General features: G+C 40.0%; 1 protein-coding gene across 2 annotated transcripts in view; it reads right to left on the reverse strand.

The window, feature by feature from the left end:
* The window catches only part of HOOK1 (hook microtubule tethering protein 1), a 301,302-nt gene that overhangs the window by 62,600 nt on the left and 223,901 nt on the right, over window positions 1–14,801 (reverse strand). The window contains exon 2 of one of the 2 annotated variants that reach the window (XM_077988418.1): window positions 6,512–6,663. In XM_077988418.1, coding sequence (XP_077844544.1) covers window positions 6,512–6,574 — 63 coding nt within the window. In that variant the 5' untranslated portion in view covers window positions 6,575–6,663. Of the gene's footprint in view, window positions 1–6,511; window positions 6,720–14,801 lie in introns of those variants that run through there. The other variant, XM_028833105.2, reaches the window with a different exon arrangement.

A 14,801-nucleotide genomic window follows, 5' to 3' on the forward strand; every position in this document is an offset into this window, starting at 1 on the left:
AAAAATTGGCCTTACATCTTGAAGAATTAAGGTCTATCTACCATGTAAAATTGTTTCTATCTAATTTGGCTTTAGGTATACTAACTTTTCACATATATCTGTTAAATATTCGTGTATACATTGAAGAGAAGTGGAATAATAATCTCTTTTTACAATAAACAAATATGAGATAGAAAAAATTTTAGAAAGCAAATTACATCAGAGCTAAAATGGATCATACACTTTCTAGAAATGTAATCTCAACCTATAAAGATCTTAAATTAAATATACTATGATTGTCTTTTTCCACACATACTCACCCACTTTACTGTTAGCTAATAATTTCTTAGTTTACCATTTAACTATCTTAATCCAATAAAATTCTTTCCCACTATAATTCACTCTTAATGGTTCTGTGTATTTTGAGATTTGGCAAATGGAGATTCAGACATCCATTATTTAACACAACACAGATGAATGATACCAGCAAACTAAACCTAGCCAGTTACTTTCAAAGCACACAGAGTCACTTTACTAAGTTCCTACTCTATGTGAGACACTGTGGTATATGACGGGGCTACAAAGGAAAATCACCAGGTTTCTACCCTTAAAGCTTCAGTCAAAAGTTAAGGAGAGGAGTAAAAGACATAAATCATTTCTAGACAATATGGTAAGTCCCATGATTACAGTCTGCACAAAATGTTCTGCAAAAAATGGGTGTCAACTAATTTAATTAGGGTTTGTATTTAGGAAAGACTTCTTAGAGATGATTACTGAATGGAAAGTCTAGATGGAAGAGTAGCACATTTTCCTTTCTTTTTTTTTTTTTTTTTGTTTTTGTTTTGTTTTTTGTTTTTTGTTTTTTTGAGGCAGAGTTTCACTCTTGTTGCCTAGGCTGGAGTGCAGCTGCAAGATCTCGGCTCACCGCAACCTCCGCCTCCCGGGTTCAAGCGATTCTCCTGCTCAGCCTCCCGAGTAGCTGGGATTACAGACATGCGCCGTCACGCCTGGCTAATTTTTTGTATTTTTAGTAGAGACAGGGTTTCACCATGTTAGCCAGGATGGTCTCAATATCCTGACCTCATGATCCACTCGCCTCGGCCTCCCAATGTGCTGGAATTACAGGTGTGAGCCACCGCACCCGGCCAAGAGTAGCATATTTTCTAAGTAAAGAAAATAAATTTTCTAAGTAAAGAAAGGAAAAAAAGCTTCAGGAAATAGGAATATGAAAAAAGTACAGATACATGAGAAAATATATTATTTTTAGGGAACATGCAGTTCAGTATCACTGGATGTGCAGTGCAAAGAAGGCTGGGGAAGGGGTGACAACAAACAGGGTTAAAGAGACAGGACTCCAAAGGGCCATGACAAGAAGCTTGGACTTATTTTAAAGTTAATGCCATTATCTACATAATGGGAAACAGTAGGGTAGTTTCTACCTCACAAGATAGTTCGGGAATTAAATGAAACAGCAAATATACCTATATCAGGGCCTGGCATGTGGCATGAGCTCAACAGCTGTTAGCACATTAGCTATGAGTCAGGGTTTCTCCAAGTATAGGGTTTAGAAACAATATGTATCAGAATTTCTAGACATATTAAATAAGAAAATCCCCAACTGATTCTTAAACACGTCAATTTTGGAGAACCATTGCTCTGAGTGATGAAAAATCACTGAAAAGTAATAAGGAAGAGTGACATTCTTTAGTATATTTTGGAGAGCAGCATAGTGACACAGAGTAACTTTATGCTTGAGTCAGGATGACCAGTTAGAAGGTTCCTGCAATGGCTCTGATGAGAAAAATAGATAGCGTAGAGGGAATCAGCATAATGTTGACTGAGAGGACATGATGAACTAATGGAATATTTAAAATATAAAACAAGGTTTTTGCAACTGGGTGGATGTACAGGGAAGATAAACTCCAAGAATTAGGGCATCTTTAAAAGGAAAATAAACTGTAACTTCCACTTTTCAGCCCTTCCAACTTACACATTAATTTTTAATGTGTAACTTAGAGTTACTTATTTAACTTTTTACAAAATTGACAGAATTCATGATTTTAAAAGGACAATTTCAGTGAAGAATACTAGGCAAAATAAGAGGTACACATGCTAAGGGGCTACCTCCATGACCACTATGTGTTCAGATTAAAATCAATTTCTCCTCCTTACTGCCATGAACATTGGAGTGTCTCTGAGAAGTTCTTAAAATAGCTGTAAAATAAATTAGAAAACAGAATGTAATTTCATTTGGCTCAATTGAAAGGCTTACAACCAAGAACAGTGAATAAATTAAAAAGTTCAGTGGGGAGGCTGGGCGCAGTGACTCACGCCTGTAATCCCAGCACTTTGGGAGGCCGAGGCCGGTGGATCACTTGAGGTCAAGAGATCAACAGCAGCCTGGCCAACATGATGAAATCCTGTCTCTACTAAAAATACAAAAATTAGCCAGGTGTGGTGGCACATGCCTGTAATACCAGCTACTAGGGAGCCTGAGACAGGAGAATCCCTTGAACCTGGGAGGTGGAGGTTGCAGTGAGCTGAGATCATGCCACTGCACTACGGCCTAGGCAACGGAGTGAGACTCTGTCTCAAAAAAAAAAGATTACTGGGGAGAGTGAGGTCAAAGCAGACAGACAAAAGAAAATGTATTCTTTCTAACTAAAGTCTTTTTAGTGAGTGACCTGAAAGGACAGCCAGGGTTTCCACAGGTGTCTATCACTAAACACAGTGTTCTGGCAGATAACTACCTTACTTTCTTCTACATTTCTAAATAAAACAAGTAATCAGAAATGTGGAAATGCTGTTCCTAAACTACTTTAATGTAAATGTCACAGAAATCAAGGAAAATGGGATTTTCACAACTGACAACCAACAGAAACTCAATCTTGGATCAAATTTATTTTCATATTCTCCTCCTCCAGCTCCTCATTACAAAAAGACAACCATTGCTTTGAGTTTTAAGATCTTCATAAAAATAATTGAACTTTTAATAATTTCTAAATTTGGGCATATATTATTACTCTTTCAATCATCTGCCTATCAAAGAATGCAAGAACCAAGAAAAAGATTTTAAAATATTTGGTCCAACCTTCTAATTTTATTGGTGAAAGTAAAGTCCAAAGATATTAAACAAATTTCCCATGTCACAGAACCAAGTAGCAGAATTAAATTTATCTTGATACAAACATTTCTTCAAACTCTCATACATGTCCTCCAACATGTAAATGATGTCCACATTTACCCTTTTGTCCTGAATTTTCTGCTAAGTAGCAGTACGACATTTCTAAGAATCAATTATTTTAAGAAGGTGAGTTCCAAATCATAAAATGCAATTTTTTAAAAATTGCCACAAGAGGCATTCCTTCACATAACCAACTTTTCTTAATGACTTTTCTAATCGGTTGACGTTGGCTCCGTTCCTCCTCTTAGTACTGAAAGAAGAGTTATTCCCAACTGTCTTATCTCCATGATTTGGCCCCATCATAACTTTTTTTCATCTTCTATCTCTGGGTCAGGGTTATCATGACAAATGTGTATGTTCCACTATCTCCCTTTAATCTATAGCCAAAGGAGACCATTTGTTTTACTACTAGTGTCTCTTCCTTGTGTCTGGAGAACAAATTTCCACTGATTTCTACTTGATGAAATCCAACAGTCCTCTATGACCCAGTTAAAAATTCACTCCCAAGTATTTATAAAAAACTAAGCTATATCATACTTAATGGTGAAACACTACTCTCTGAGGTCAGAACTAAGGCAACGATATTTACTATCACCATTTTGATTTAGTGTCTTATTGGCAATAGTTGTCAGTGTTCTCCTAGGGACAGAGCAGAAAATAGGTCATGTAAGAGCTCTGATCCCAAAAGCCAACTGGATTACTTTAGAAAGTACTGTGTTATAGATAAGAAAGAAAGAGGTTAACAGGTTACAGTGGGATAAGGGTTGGAGACAAATAGGTCACTACTTTAGAAATGATTGTAACAGAGTCCCTGAAAAGCAACATCTGACCCAAGATCCGAATAATGGAAGCAGCCAACCACTGGAAGAACTAGAAAGAAAATATTCTAGGTAGAGGGAAAAAAATCCCGGCTGCATTAAAACAGCTTAGCTTCTTCAACAAATAGAAAGTCAATGCAGCATGATGGGCTTGAAGAAGTGTTGCTTGAGGTGAGTTTGGAGAAAGATTGGTAGGTGAGGTAAGATCAACAGTGCGGTTGCTGGCAAAGGCAAAAAAAAATTAGTTAGTTTTTTAAAAAAGACAGTAAACTTCACTGGAAATCATCTAAAGAGGTAAAGAAAAGGCAACAGACTAGATAACCAGAGACTAAGACAATTTCACAAAGGAACCATCAAGTAAGAAAATGGTAATATAACACTTACTGGATTTAGCAAACTGGTAATGAAGTGAAAGTCTTAGAGGAAAGAAATTCAAGTGTAGTGGGTTGAAGACTGAGTGAGGCATAAAGGGTGAGTATAAAACAACTCAAATTTTACTGTGAAGAAAAGGGGAAATACGGTGTGACTTAAACATGGACTAGGGCTCTTCTCTGTTTAAAAAGGTTAATATTTCAGCAAGTTTATATGTAGAGAGAAAGAAGCCAATGGAGAGAAAGTAGCTGTAAATACAGAAAGGGAACAAATGATACAATAACGTTTTAGAAGAGATGGAAGGGATGGAACCTAAAGCCAGAGCCAAGGATAAGGAGGTGGTAATTTGCCCGAGAGGAAGAAGAGTTGGGGGCTCAGGTAGAATACCGATAAAGGTTTGCTAAGAGGCATGTGAGAGAAACTGTCTGGTTATTCTTAAGTATGGGCAATGCTATGAGAAAAGGTGCATTTGGCAGTAACAGCATTAGTAGAGGCAACAGTTTGGACGGTCATTCAATTTTCTCCACAGTGCTCAGCAGCCCAAGAGAGGACTGAAGCAAATGACCAATTTTACTCTGTTATCCGTGATTTCTTATCATTTGGTTGATATTTTTGCAGCTTTTACGGAATTTTACCTTCCACTGTAATTACACACGGCTCTGGCTACCACTCCGGTCCTCCCCAGTGCCTACCTCAACACTAGAAGTCAATAAATTCTGGTTAAAAGACTGGATACGGTGACATAATATTTTAAAATATTACAACACGAAAGAAAATCCTGTGCTTCTCCACCACCTCACATGTAAGTCAATGACATCACAAAGACTAAGCTTAACACTTCAGTCAATAGAGGTTTACAACAATGTAACAGATTCGGATACACCCTTTAATTAGTCTCTTTTAACAAAATAAATCATTAAAAGTAATGTTGCCTTGTTTCATGAGTCTTAAATACAGCACTTCCACCCGAATACCTATTTCAAATGAAAATTCAGCTGAACAGTTAGCTAACTGATTTTAACTCATGAACCCTAAATATTTGCATTCCACTATAAGCAAAAGTTATTTACTTTCAAAGTGTAAAAGTTGCTTTAAATTATGGCTATTTCCGATAGACTTCACACACTTCCATAAACCTGGATTTCTCATTCTTTGGAATTAGATGCATTAGATCACTAGGGAATCTCAACTGATTACAGCCTCCTGATCCAGTCTGTTTACATTCCATTCTACAAACACTTCCCTCACACAACTAAACAACTGGTTTGGGATGAGCATCATCAACAGCACCTTGTGGCCCATCAAACACCATCCTTGCTCAATATGGGTTAGGAACCACACCTGAATGCCAGCACTGATATCTAAGTAACTCTAAGAGGTGGGATGTCATTTTGCTGACTGGAATATTGAACCATCTGGGGACAGATACACCTGTCTAGACCCAACACAAATTAACAAAAATCCTAAACATAGATAAATCCTAAAGAAAAAATGTGAACTCATTTTCTTTAAAGAAAATGCTGTCCATTTGGAGGAGGAGAGGGCCAGCGAGAAAAGGGAAAACGACCCCCGACTCCCCACACATCTTTCTCTCCATACGGGAAATACAAACATCTCTTTGAAGCGGCTTCTACAAAATCGGATGTTCTAGAGTCCTGAAGGAGCACTGGTCCGGGAACTAAAACAGCCAGCCACCTGCTGTCCACCTGTGTCCAGGTAGAGCAAGGTGGTTTGAGGATGCAGGGTTAGGTTTCAGAAAGGGTCTTCACGCCCAAGCGGACGAAGGCAAGACAGTCAGCGATCCAGAAAGCCCAGGGCTCAGGGCGCTGTTCAGGGGGAGAAAATGGGGCAGCGGGGGGCGCTTGGTTCATACCCCAGCTGTTAGGGACACCAGGCAGGTCGAATCCTCTGGCTGAGACCAGAGCCTCCACCGTTACGCTCCTACAGCTTCCCTTACCCCCGCCCCCGGACACCAACCCGCGCCCACACACCTGCCCAGCGACTCGCAGATGGCACTCTCTCGGTCAAGGACGACACGAGGTGCCAAAGACAGGGCGCGCCGGGACCCCTGTGCAGGTAGCCCCTGCTCACCTGGGAGAACAGGGCGCCCCAGGCTCCTCGCCTCGACCTCCTCGCCCCCTCGCCTCCTCGCACTCACCCAGATCATGAGGCTGTCGCACAAGGGCAGCTTGGGCTGCGGCGGCGGCTGCGTCTCCTCCATGGCCGGCGCCGCCGTCGACGACGCGGACACCTTCACCTCCCTCCTCCTGGCGCTCCTCCAGGAGCCGGCGTCCACGACCTGCTAGCCCCTAGGAAAGCTCGGTACCAGGCCCGACCCGCGCAGCTCACGCGCGAAACCTCGCGCTGCCGACGTGTCCGGCGTCACCCCCTCCTCACCCGCCCCCGCCTCGCTCCAGCGTTCGCCCCCTCCCCTGCCTGGGCTCCGGCCGCGCTGCCAAGCACCTGAGCCCCGCCTCCTCCCACCCCTCCCCTCCTCCCACCCGTCCTGCCCACTCCCGCACACCTCCCCCCGCCGCCCTGAGTGACCTGGCCGCGCACCAGTCACAGAGACGGTAGGTACCCGGGAGGGCTGGCGGGGCGGGGCGGGGGCGGGAAGAACCGGGATAGGTTGCGCAGGAGGGATTGCTGATTGGACGTGCCCTCGTGGGCTCTGACCAATCAACGTGAGACAAGCCTGAGCCTTGGTGAGAGGGTGAGAGTGGGTGGGAAGGGGTTTATGACCTGGCAGGTGCAGTGAGGGCGGGGGCGGGAGATTGCGCGCGGGAAGCGAGCGCGCGTGCGCGATGGGGATTGGCAAGGCTGAAGCTTACACAGCCCTAGTGGCCAAAGGGGCAGAGGGGCAGCAGGGCACCGGCCAGCCTCAGGCTTCTTCCCTCCTTCTTCGCGGTAGCACGCCGCCTGGCTACACCTGTGGAAGCCCACACTCTGCTTCCACATTGTCTTCAGAAATAGATCATACCAGTTGGGCCAGGTGGCTCACGCCTGTAATCCTAGCATTTTGGGAGGCTGAAGCAGGTGAATCACCTGAGGTCAGGAGTTTAAGACCAGCCAGGCCAATATGGCGAAACCCATTCTCTACTAAAAATACAAAAATTAGTTGAGAGTGGTGGCACATGACTGTAATCCCAGCTACTCAGGAGGCTGAGGCAAAAGAATCGCTTGAACCCGGGAGGCACAGGTTGCAGTGAGCCGAGATCACGCCACTGCACTCCAGACTGAACAAAAGAGCAAGACTCTGTGTCAAATAAAATGAAATAAAGAAAGAAATAGACCATACCCATGAATTAAAACTCTTCGAGGAAGGCAGAGCTGATTTCCTCCTAGAACTCATTGGAATGGGATGTTTTCATTTGCACACGTGGCAAATGTGCCACATTTATAAGGAAAATAAAATCCGTCAATGCTCCTTAAATAAGCTCTCACGGGACCATAGACCATGAGCAATTTTATTTTACATGGGGCAAAAGGGAAGACCGTTTTCAAGTAGCAAAATAAACGAAATGTTTTGAAAACATGGAAGGTATCAACGTATCCATTTTCCTTTGGTTGAAAATTTACTTTTTCTGAGAATGTTGCAGGGTGGAGTGGGGCGGGGGAGGTGACCTAAAATTGGAATCTCTCCAAGGTAATGATGGCTTAGGTTATTGAAAAGGGCTAGACTATTCTTAGTGTTGCTGTCACTTCACTCATTCATAAATTTATCAATTCATGCTCTGAGTAAGAAAACAGCTGGCTGTTTTTTACATTGCTGCGTTTTTATATTTAGACACTGAAAGTTTAAAACTGATGGACGACTGCAATTAAAAGCCCCCAAGTGTAAAACAGTCTCATTCTAAAAATACAGTACGTACGTTTTCTATTGACTCCCTTAACATTATTCCAGAACTTTCTTAACGCCTCTGGAGTCACTTTATATGCTGGAACTAGGAATATTGGTAATGTGATTTAATGAAAACTACAAGATTTAGGAATTGAAGACCTGGTCTGCATCTTGACTTTATTCGCCACTGGCTGTTCTCCTATGGCCCCCAACCTCCACATTCCTAAGATCATTGTAATTAAAATGTAAACATACATGGTAAATGTAAATTGTGAACTTTGTAAATATGAGTTACTATAATTATATATACATATGGGAACTTCTCAACATATTTATCACTGAGAGTCACAAGTGACCAAATTACTGAAATAAAATAATTCATGAGAGTAACTGGGGAGCAATTAAGTTAGGCTTCTGTACTTTATAGAGAGTAAACTATCAGGGAAGGAAAAATTTGGCAATCTTTATCAAGAAACTTTAAAATATCCATATTATTTAAACCCATTATTCCAATTTATTTTGCATCAGTCATACATCCTATTGAAATCATCAGAAGTGCATTTGGAGGCTTTGAACAATGATATGTATGGCAATGCTATGTATTGATCAATTGTATAATCGATTGATACGATGCCCAATAAGCAAGAAATGCTAAATATTTTATAGCAGATTCAGTGCTTTGGAGAATATTTGATAATTCAGGAAAGTTATCACAATGTATACTATTAAATAAAATTTAGATGAAAGTATCAGCCGTATGACCTCAATATTATAAATATTATTTATGTATTTCAATATATATACAGGAAGAAGATGAAAGAATAATCATAAAACTGTTATATTTATATACAAATGAAAAATGACTGTTTTTCTAATCTTCCATATTTTCTAGGCTTTCTACAATTAGCTTATATTACTTTATAATCAGAAAAAAATACTTTAGAAGAAATGCCAAATACAACATAAGTTATCATTTCCAACTTTTAAATTGGCATTAATTCTTTAGAAGTTGGCCTCCATGTTTGGGGAGTGGAGTGAAACTAACTCTTCAACCCTAGCTGTGGGATTACAAATTGGTAAAATCTGTCTGAAAAGTTTTTTGACTATATATATATCAAGAGCCTTTAAAATGTTCAAAGTCTGTAAGCCAATAATTTCACTTTCAGAATCTAAGAAAATAATCATATGCCAACAAAGTTGTTGATTGCAGTACTATTTATCAAAGCAAAAAGAAAAGAAACAGCTATTAAATGTCTGAAAGAGAAATGATTAGACACAGTAAGTTATAGTTATACAATGAAATGTATCATAGGCATTAAAATGTTTTAAAATAAGTTTAATTATTCAAGAAAATGCTTATCACATAATGTTTTAAAAAAAGTCATTATGCAATCTCTGCATACGGCATAGATCCCCACATATACATAAATATATGGGCCAGGTGCAATGGCTCAAACCTGTAATGCCGACACTTTGGGAGGCTGAGGTAGTGGGAGGATAGCTAGAGTCCAGGAGTTTTAGATCAGCCTGGGCAACATAGCAAGACCTTGAATAAATAAATTGATAAATACTTTAAATAAACAAATAAATATAAATATATATTTGTGTGTGGATCCTTATTTGGGTGTGCCTGGATGTGTGTATATATACTGTACACATACACACCCAGAGAGAGAGAAAAAGAAAGAGACTACAGAAAATATACTGAGATGTTGATAGTGATGATGATAGTCTAAGTATTGGAATAATGGGTGAGTTTTACCTTCTTTGTAATTTACAGTGAATTTGAAAATTTCTACCATGATTTTATTGTCACAGAAAAGGAGTAAAGCCTGAAAATGTTTAAAATTATGAATATGGTAGAATCTCAACTGTGAAGAATATATATAGGAATACATGCACACATATACACGTGTGCCCATGCATGTGTGCATGCGTATGCATCCATACAGAGGGACATTGAGAAGAGAGATGGCTAAAATTAAGCCCAGAGTTTAATGTTATGGAGACCTGATATCACTTCTTATTGCCTGGGTGATCTTGAACAAATGACAATTTCATTAAAGCTCAGTTTCAGTCTCTCTAAGCTCGGATAATACTAGTATATTTCTGTGTGTTTCTGTATTGATTAGGAATTTTTTTGGTGATGAGTGGGAGAAACCAAATCTAGTAGCTTACTTTTTTTATGTTTTTGGAAGAATACAAGAGGGTTCACAGATTCAGAGGAAGAGCTGAGGAACCCAGCATGGGAAAGTGCGTGTCCCAGAATAGCTCATTGGATCTAGATAGCAAAAACTATGGGAGTCTCTTCAGGATACCACCACCTGGATGAGTAGGGTAAAATGGCTGTTCAGTCTTTCTGAGTCATTCTGTTCAAGATTCTAGTTCCAGGGAGAGCATCTGACTGGCCTGTTTTGAGATTTGTGTCTAACCCTTTCCCAGAAGAGGATAGAGCACCTAGACTGGCTGCCCCACATAGGCTGAAGACCCAAAGCAAGATCACAGAGCTGTTGCCCATTGAAAGGAGGAATGATGCCAGCAGACAAAAACAAAACCAATTTTTTCCACACGACCTCAATACGGTTGTTGTGAGGGTCAAATGTATGTAAAATGCTTAATACAAATCCTAGCTTATAGTCATTGCTCAGTACATTTTAGCTATTCTTTACACCACACGTGTGTGCATGTGTGCACTGAAAAGAAAGCTGAAAAAATATTAAAATATTAGTAAACGTATTCATGGTAATTAATTATTATCTTTTTGTATTTTCCAATTTCACCAAAATGGATGAATATTCATTTTTTACTTCAAACAAACTTTTTTGTGTGTGTTAGAGAGAAAGGATCAGAAAGAGATTTTAGGCTCTAAGTTGGTCTGTAAGTAAATAGATAAATGATAAGAGGTGAAAATCCTTAGCTAGGCACTTTAAATAGAACTGTATTAGGCTTTACTTGTAAAGAAGATATCTGTGTCTTACACATACAAGTGATGAAATGAAGAAATGGAGAATTCTAAGGCTTTCCCTGCTGATTTCTAGGTAACCCTGAATGTCTCAGAATGGATATCAGCTAGAAGACTCTGACCTGGACAGACACAGATCTAGACATACAGTTCCTGCAGTCATGCTAGTAGAAAGACCACACCAGCAGCAAACAGTGCAATTGGATGTCAGCAGCAAAGCATTCATTCCTGAAGGAAATTGTTGAACCCACACACAGAGAATTCTGACAGCATTGTTTAGGTAAAGCTTCTGCTTCCACAGACCTCCAAACACTTGTCCTGCAAATGTTGAAGGTAGGAAGGAAGGATGAAGGCATAAAAGAAGGGAGGGAAGAAAGAGGGAGAAAGGAAAGAACTACAACATAGGCTTAATCTCAGCAACCAAGACAGAGATAGACAGAACGATATGAGATCCACCATAGGAATTAGTTTGCTTTTCTGGATGATGCCCACAAGAGTGGTCTACAATCAAATATGCAAAGAATTATAGCAAATAGCAAATTCAGGCTACCTCAAGTCAACATCAAAGTCCAGAAGCAGTTGAATGCAGCAGCTGTAACAAGTATCTGGGAGGTACTTTGGAATAATAGTGTCCAGGCCCTGAGGGAGGAGATTTATATGCCCTAGGCAGAGTCATAGAAAGAGAGACAGGAATGAAAACTGATGTTTTACAACACCTCCTTGTTCTTAGACCTGTAACCACAGTGGGCACAAATACCTAAAGTGTATTTGAGCTCCATCAAATACCATGCTAGGCTTTAGGGAAGCAAGACCAATCCTGTTGTGGGAAGTCAGGGACCCCAAATGGAGGGACCAGCTGAAGCCATGGCAGAAGAACATAAATTGTGAAGATTTCATGGACATTTATTAGTTCCCCAAATTAATACTTTTATAATGTCTTACACCTGTCTTTAGTGCAATCTCTGAACATAAATTGTGAAGACTTCATGGACATTTATCACTTCCCCAATCAATACCCTTGTGATTTCCTATGCCTGTCTTTAATCTCTTAATTCCATCATCTTTGTAAGCTGAGGAGGACATATGTCCCCTCAGGACCCTGTGATGATTGCGTTAACTGCACAAATTTATTGTAGAGCATGTGTGTTTGAACAATATGAAATCTGGGCACCTTGAAAAAAGAACAGGATAACAGCAATGTTCAGGGAACAAGAGAGATAACCTTAAACTCTGACTGCTGGTGAACTGAGCCGAAAGGAACAGAGCCGTATGTCTCTTCTTTCAAAAGCAAATAGAAGAAAGATCACTGAATTCTTTTTCTCAGCAAGGAACATCCCTGAGAAAGAGAATGCGCCCCTGAGGGTAGGCCTCTAAATGGCCCCCTTGGGGGCAACTATCTTTTATGGTCAAAGCCGAAGGGGTGAAATAAGCCCCGGTCTCCTGTAGCTCTCCCAGGCTTATTAGGACGAGGAAATTCCCACCTAATAAATTTTGGTCAGACAGGTTGTCTGCTCTCAAACCCTGTCTCCTGATAAGATGTTATCAATGACAATGCGTGCCCAAACTTCATTAGCAATTTTAATTTTGCCCCCATCTGGTGGTCCCGTGATCTCGCCCTGCCTCCATTTGCTTTGTGATATTTTATTACCTTGTGAAGCATGTTATCTCTGTGACCCACACCCTATTCGTACACTCCCTCCCCTTTTGAAAATCGCTAATAAAAACTTGCTGGTTTTACAGCTTGGAGGCATCACGGAACCTGCCAACATATGATGTCTCCCCCGGCCACCCAGCTTTAAAATTTCTCTCTTTTGTACTCTTTCCCTTTATTTCTCAGACCAGCCAATGCTTAGGGAAATAGAAAAGAACCCACATTAACTAGCAGGGGCGGGTTCCCCCGATATTCCCAGACATTATGGGTAAGATTTAACTTTCTGTTAATGGAATAACCTTGACCATAATTGACTTGGATCTGCAAGTTTAGGTAATGGGAATGGAAAGATAGGGACAAATACCCTATGGATATTTTTAGCCAGCATTAACTATTAAGGTAGAGACTGGAGAAAGATGATCAAGGATGTGGATTCCTTTCCACTGTGTGTAAAAATGAATACACATTTATTTTTCACACTGGCTTGAAACTGACTCTTGTTATGAAATTAATATTCATTTAGGAACTGTATGAGATACTGAAAATTTTACTTCTAGGGCTTTGGAAGACTTGAGTTACACAGATTTTACATCACTTAATGAAACTGCCTTTTAATGCATTTTAGTTCCAAGAGATGTTATTGCCAACCTGTTGGACTGCCCAAAGAGAGATTATTCTAAGGATTCAATGGAGAAATTGAAGCCAAGTACAAGTTCAAATTAAGGGAGATGCCATCTCTGTCACTAGAGAACACGCATCCATAGAGCAAGAGATTTTAAAATTGTACCATAAACAGGAAAAAAAAAAAAAAAAAAAAAGCTTAACTTCAAGGACTTTGGTTATTGCAGCCTATTGTAAATTGGATTTTCCAGGAAGTAGACCCTGAGATGGAGATTAGCATGTTGGAGAGTTATTAAGAAATGCTCTTGGGAATAACAGCTATGAGAGAGGAGGGAAGGAAGAAGTAGTGGGCAGAGGGAGAAAGCAGATTGTGACACAGGCTCAATGAAAGTCTTGACTTATCCCTGGGGAGTGTTGAAGCTGGAAATGTCCTTCCAAGTTGTTCCAAGTTTGAATGAGGGGAGCTTGGTCTGTACGCTTCCATATTGACAAATCATTCATTGCGTGTGGGCTGCCCTGGAGAAGTGGCCTGGCAGCCTAGGCAATTCATAAAGAAGGCTGATGCCTGATGGCTTTCTGCTGAAAGCACTTCCAGATGATGGAGATATCCAGGCAGCACACCACAGTATACTCTGTACAGCAGTAGCACCCACAGTCGCTTTGGGTGGGGATGAGGGTGCCATCACTCAGAATGGGAAAGCATGGTGTTTAAGTGTGTGCAAGTATGACTGAAAGTGTGGCAATAGGTATCATAACCACATAGTTAAAATAGTCACAGAGGAAGAATGTTGGCATCTTTGGTTCTTGGATTACAAACCTCCAAAGTGAGAAAGGATTTTGTACATAGTTATAATTTCATGGAGGGGATTAGTGTTAAACAACTAAATGAATGACACCTTGGAGGATTTAAGACTGGGGTTCCTGGGGAAACAAAAGTTACAAAAAAGATAAATCACAATACAGAGTAATCTTATCAATTATGTTTTAAATTTACAGGAAGAGTGTTTAGCTTGCCATTTATTAAGTAAAAATAAATGTAATAACCACTTCATGTATTCAGCATATGTAAACTCACCCCAAAATTCTAAATCAAATATAATCATATATAATTTATCTTGTCCTTAATAACTCTGATGAGAAAAAATTTAAATAGCAAGGTAAATGTAGCATTTATTTTCAAATACCTAAAAACAACAAGTACAAATAGGCATTTAGTAAAAATATACTGATAATGTAACCAATCTAAAGTATCATTTTAATGTATAAATCCTGGAGTTTATATCTCAGTTTATCTGAGTGAATCACAAGACCTGTCATCATTTTACACACTGTTAGAAGAGATGATCCATGGTTCTCATTCAGCTGGTGACCTA

The sequence above is a fragment of the Macaca mulatta genome, chromosome 1 (assembly GCF_049350105.2).
Source record: "Macaca mulatta isolate MMU2019108-1 chromosome 1, T2T-MMU8v2.0, whole genome shotgun sequence".
NCBI classification, from domain to species: domain Eukaryota; kingdom Metazoa; phylum Chordata; class Mammalia; order Primates; family Cercopithecidae; genus Macaca; species Macaca mulatta.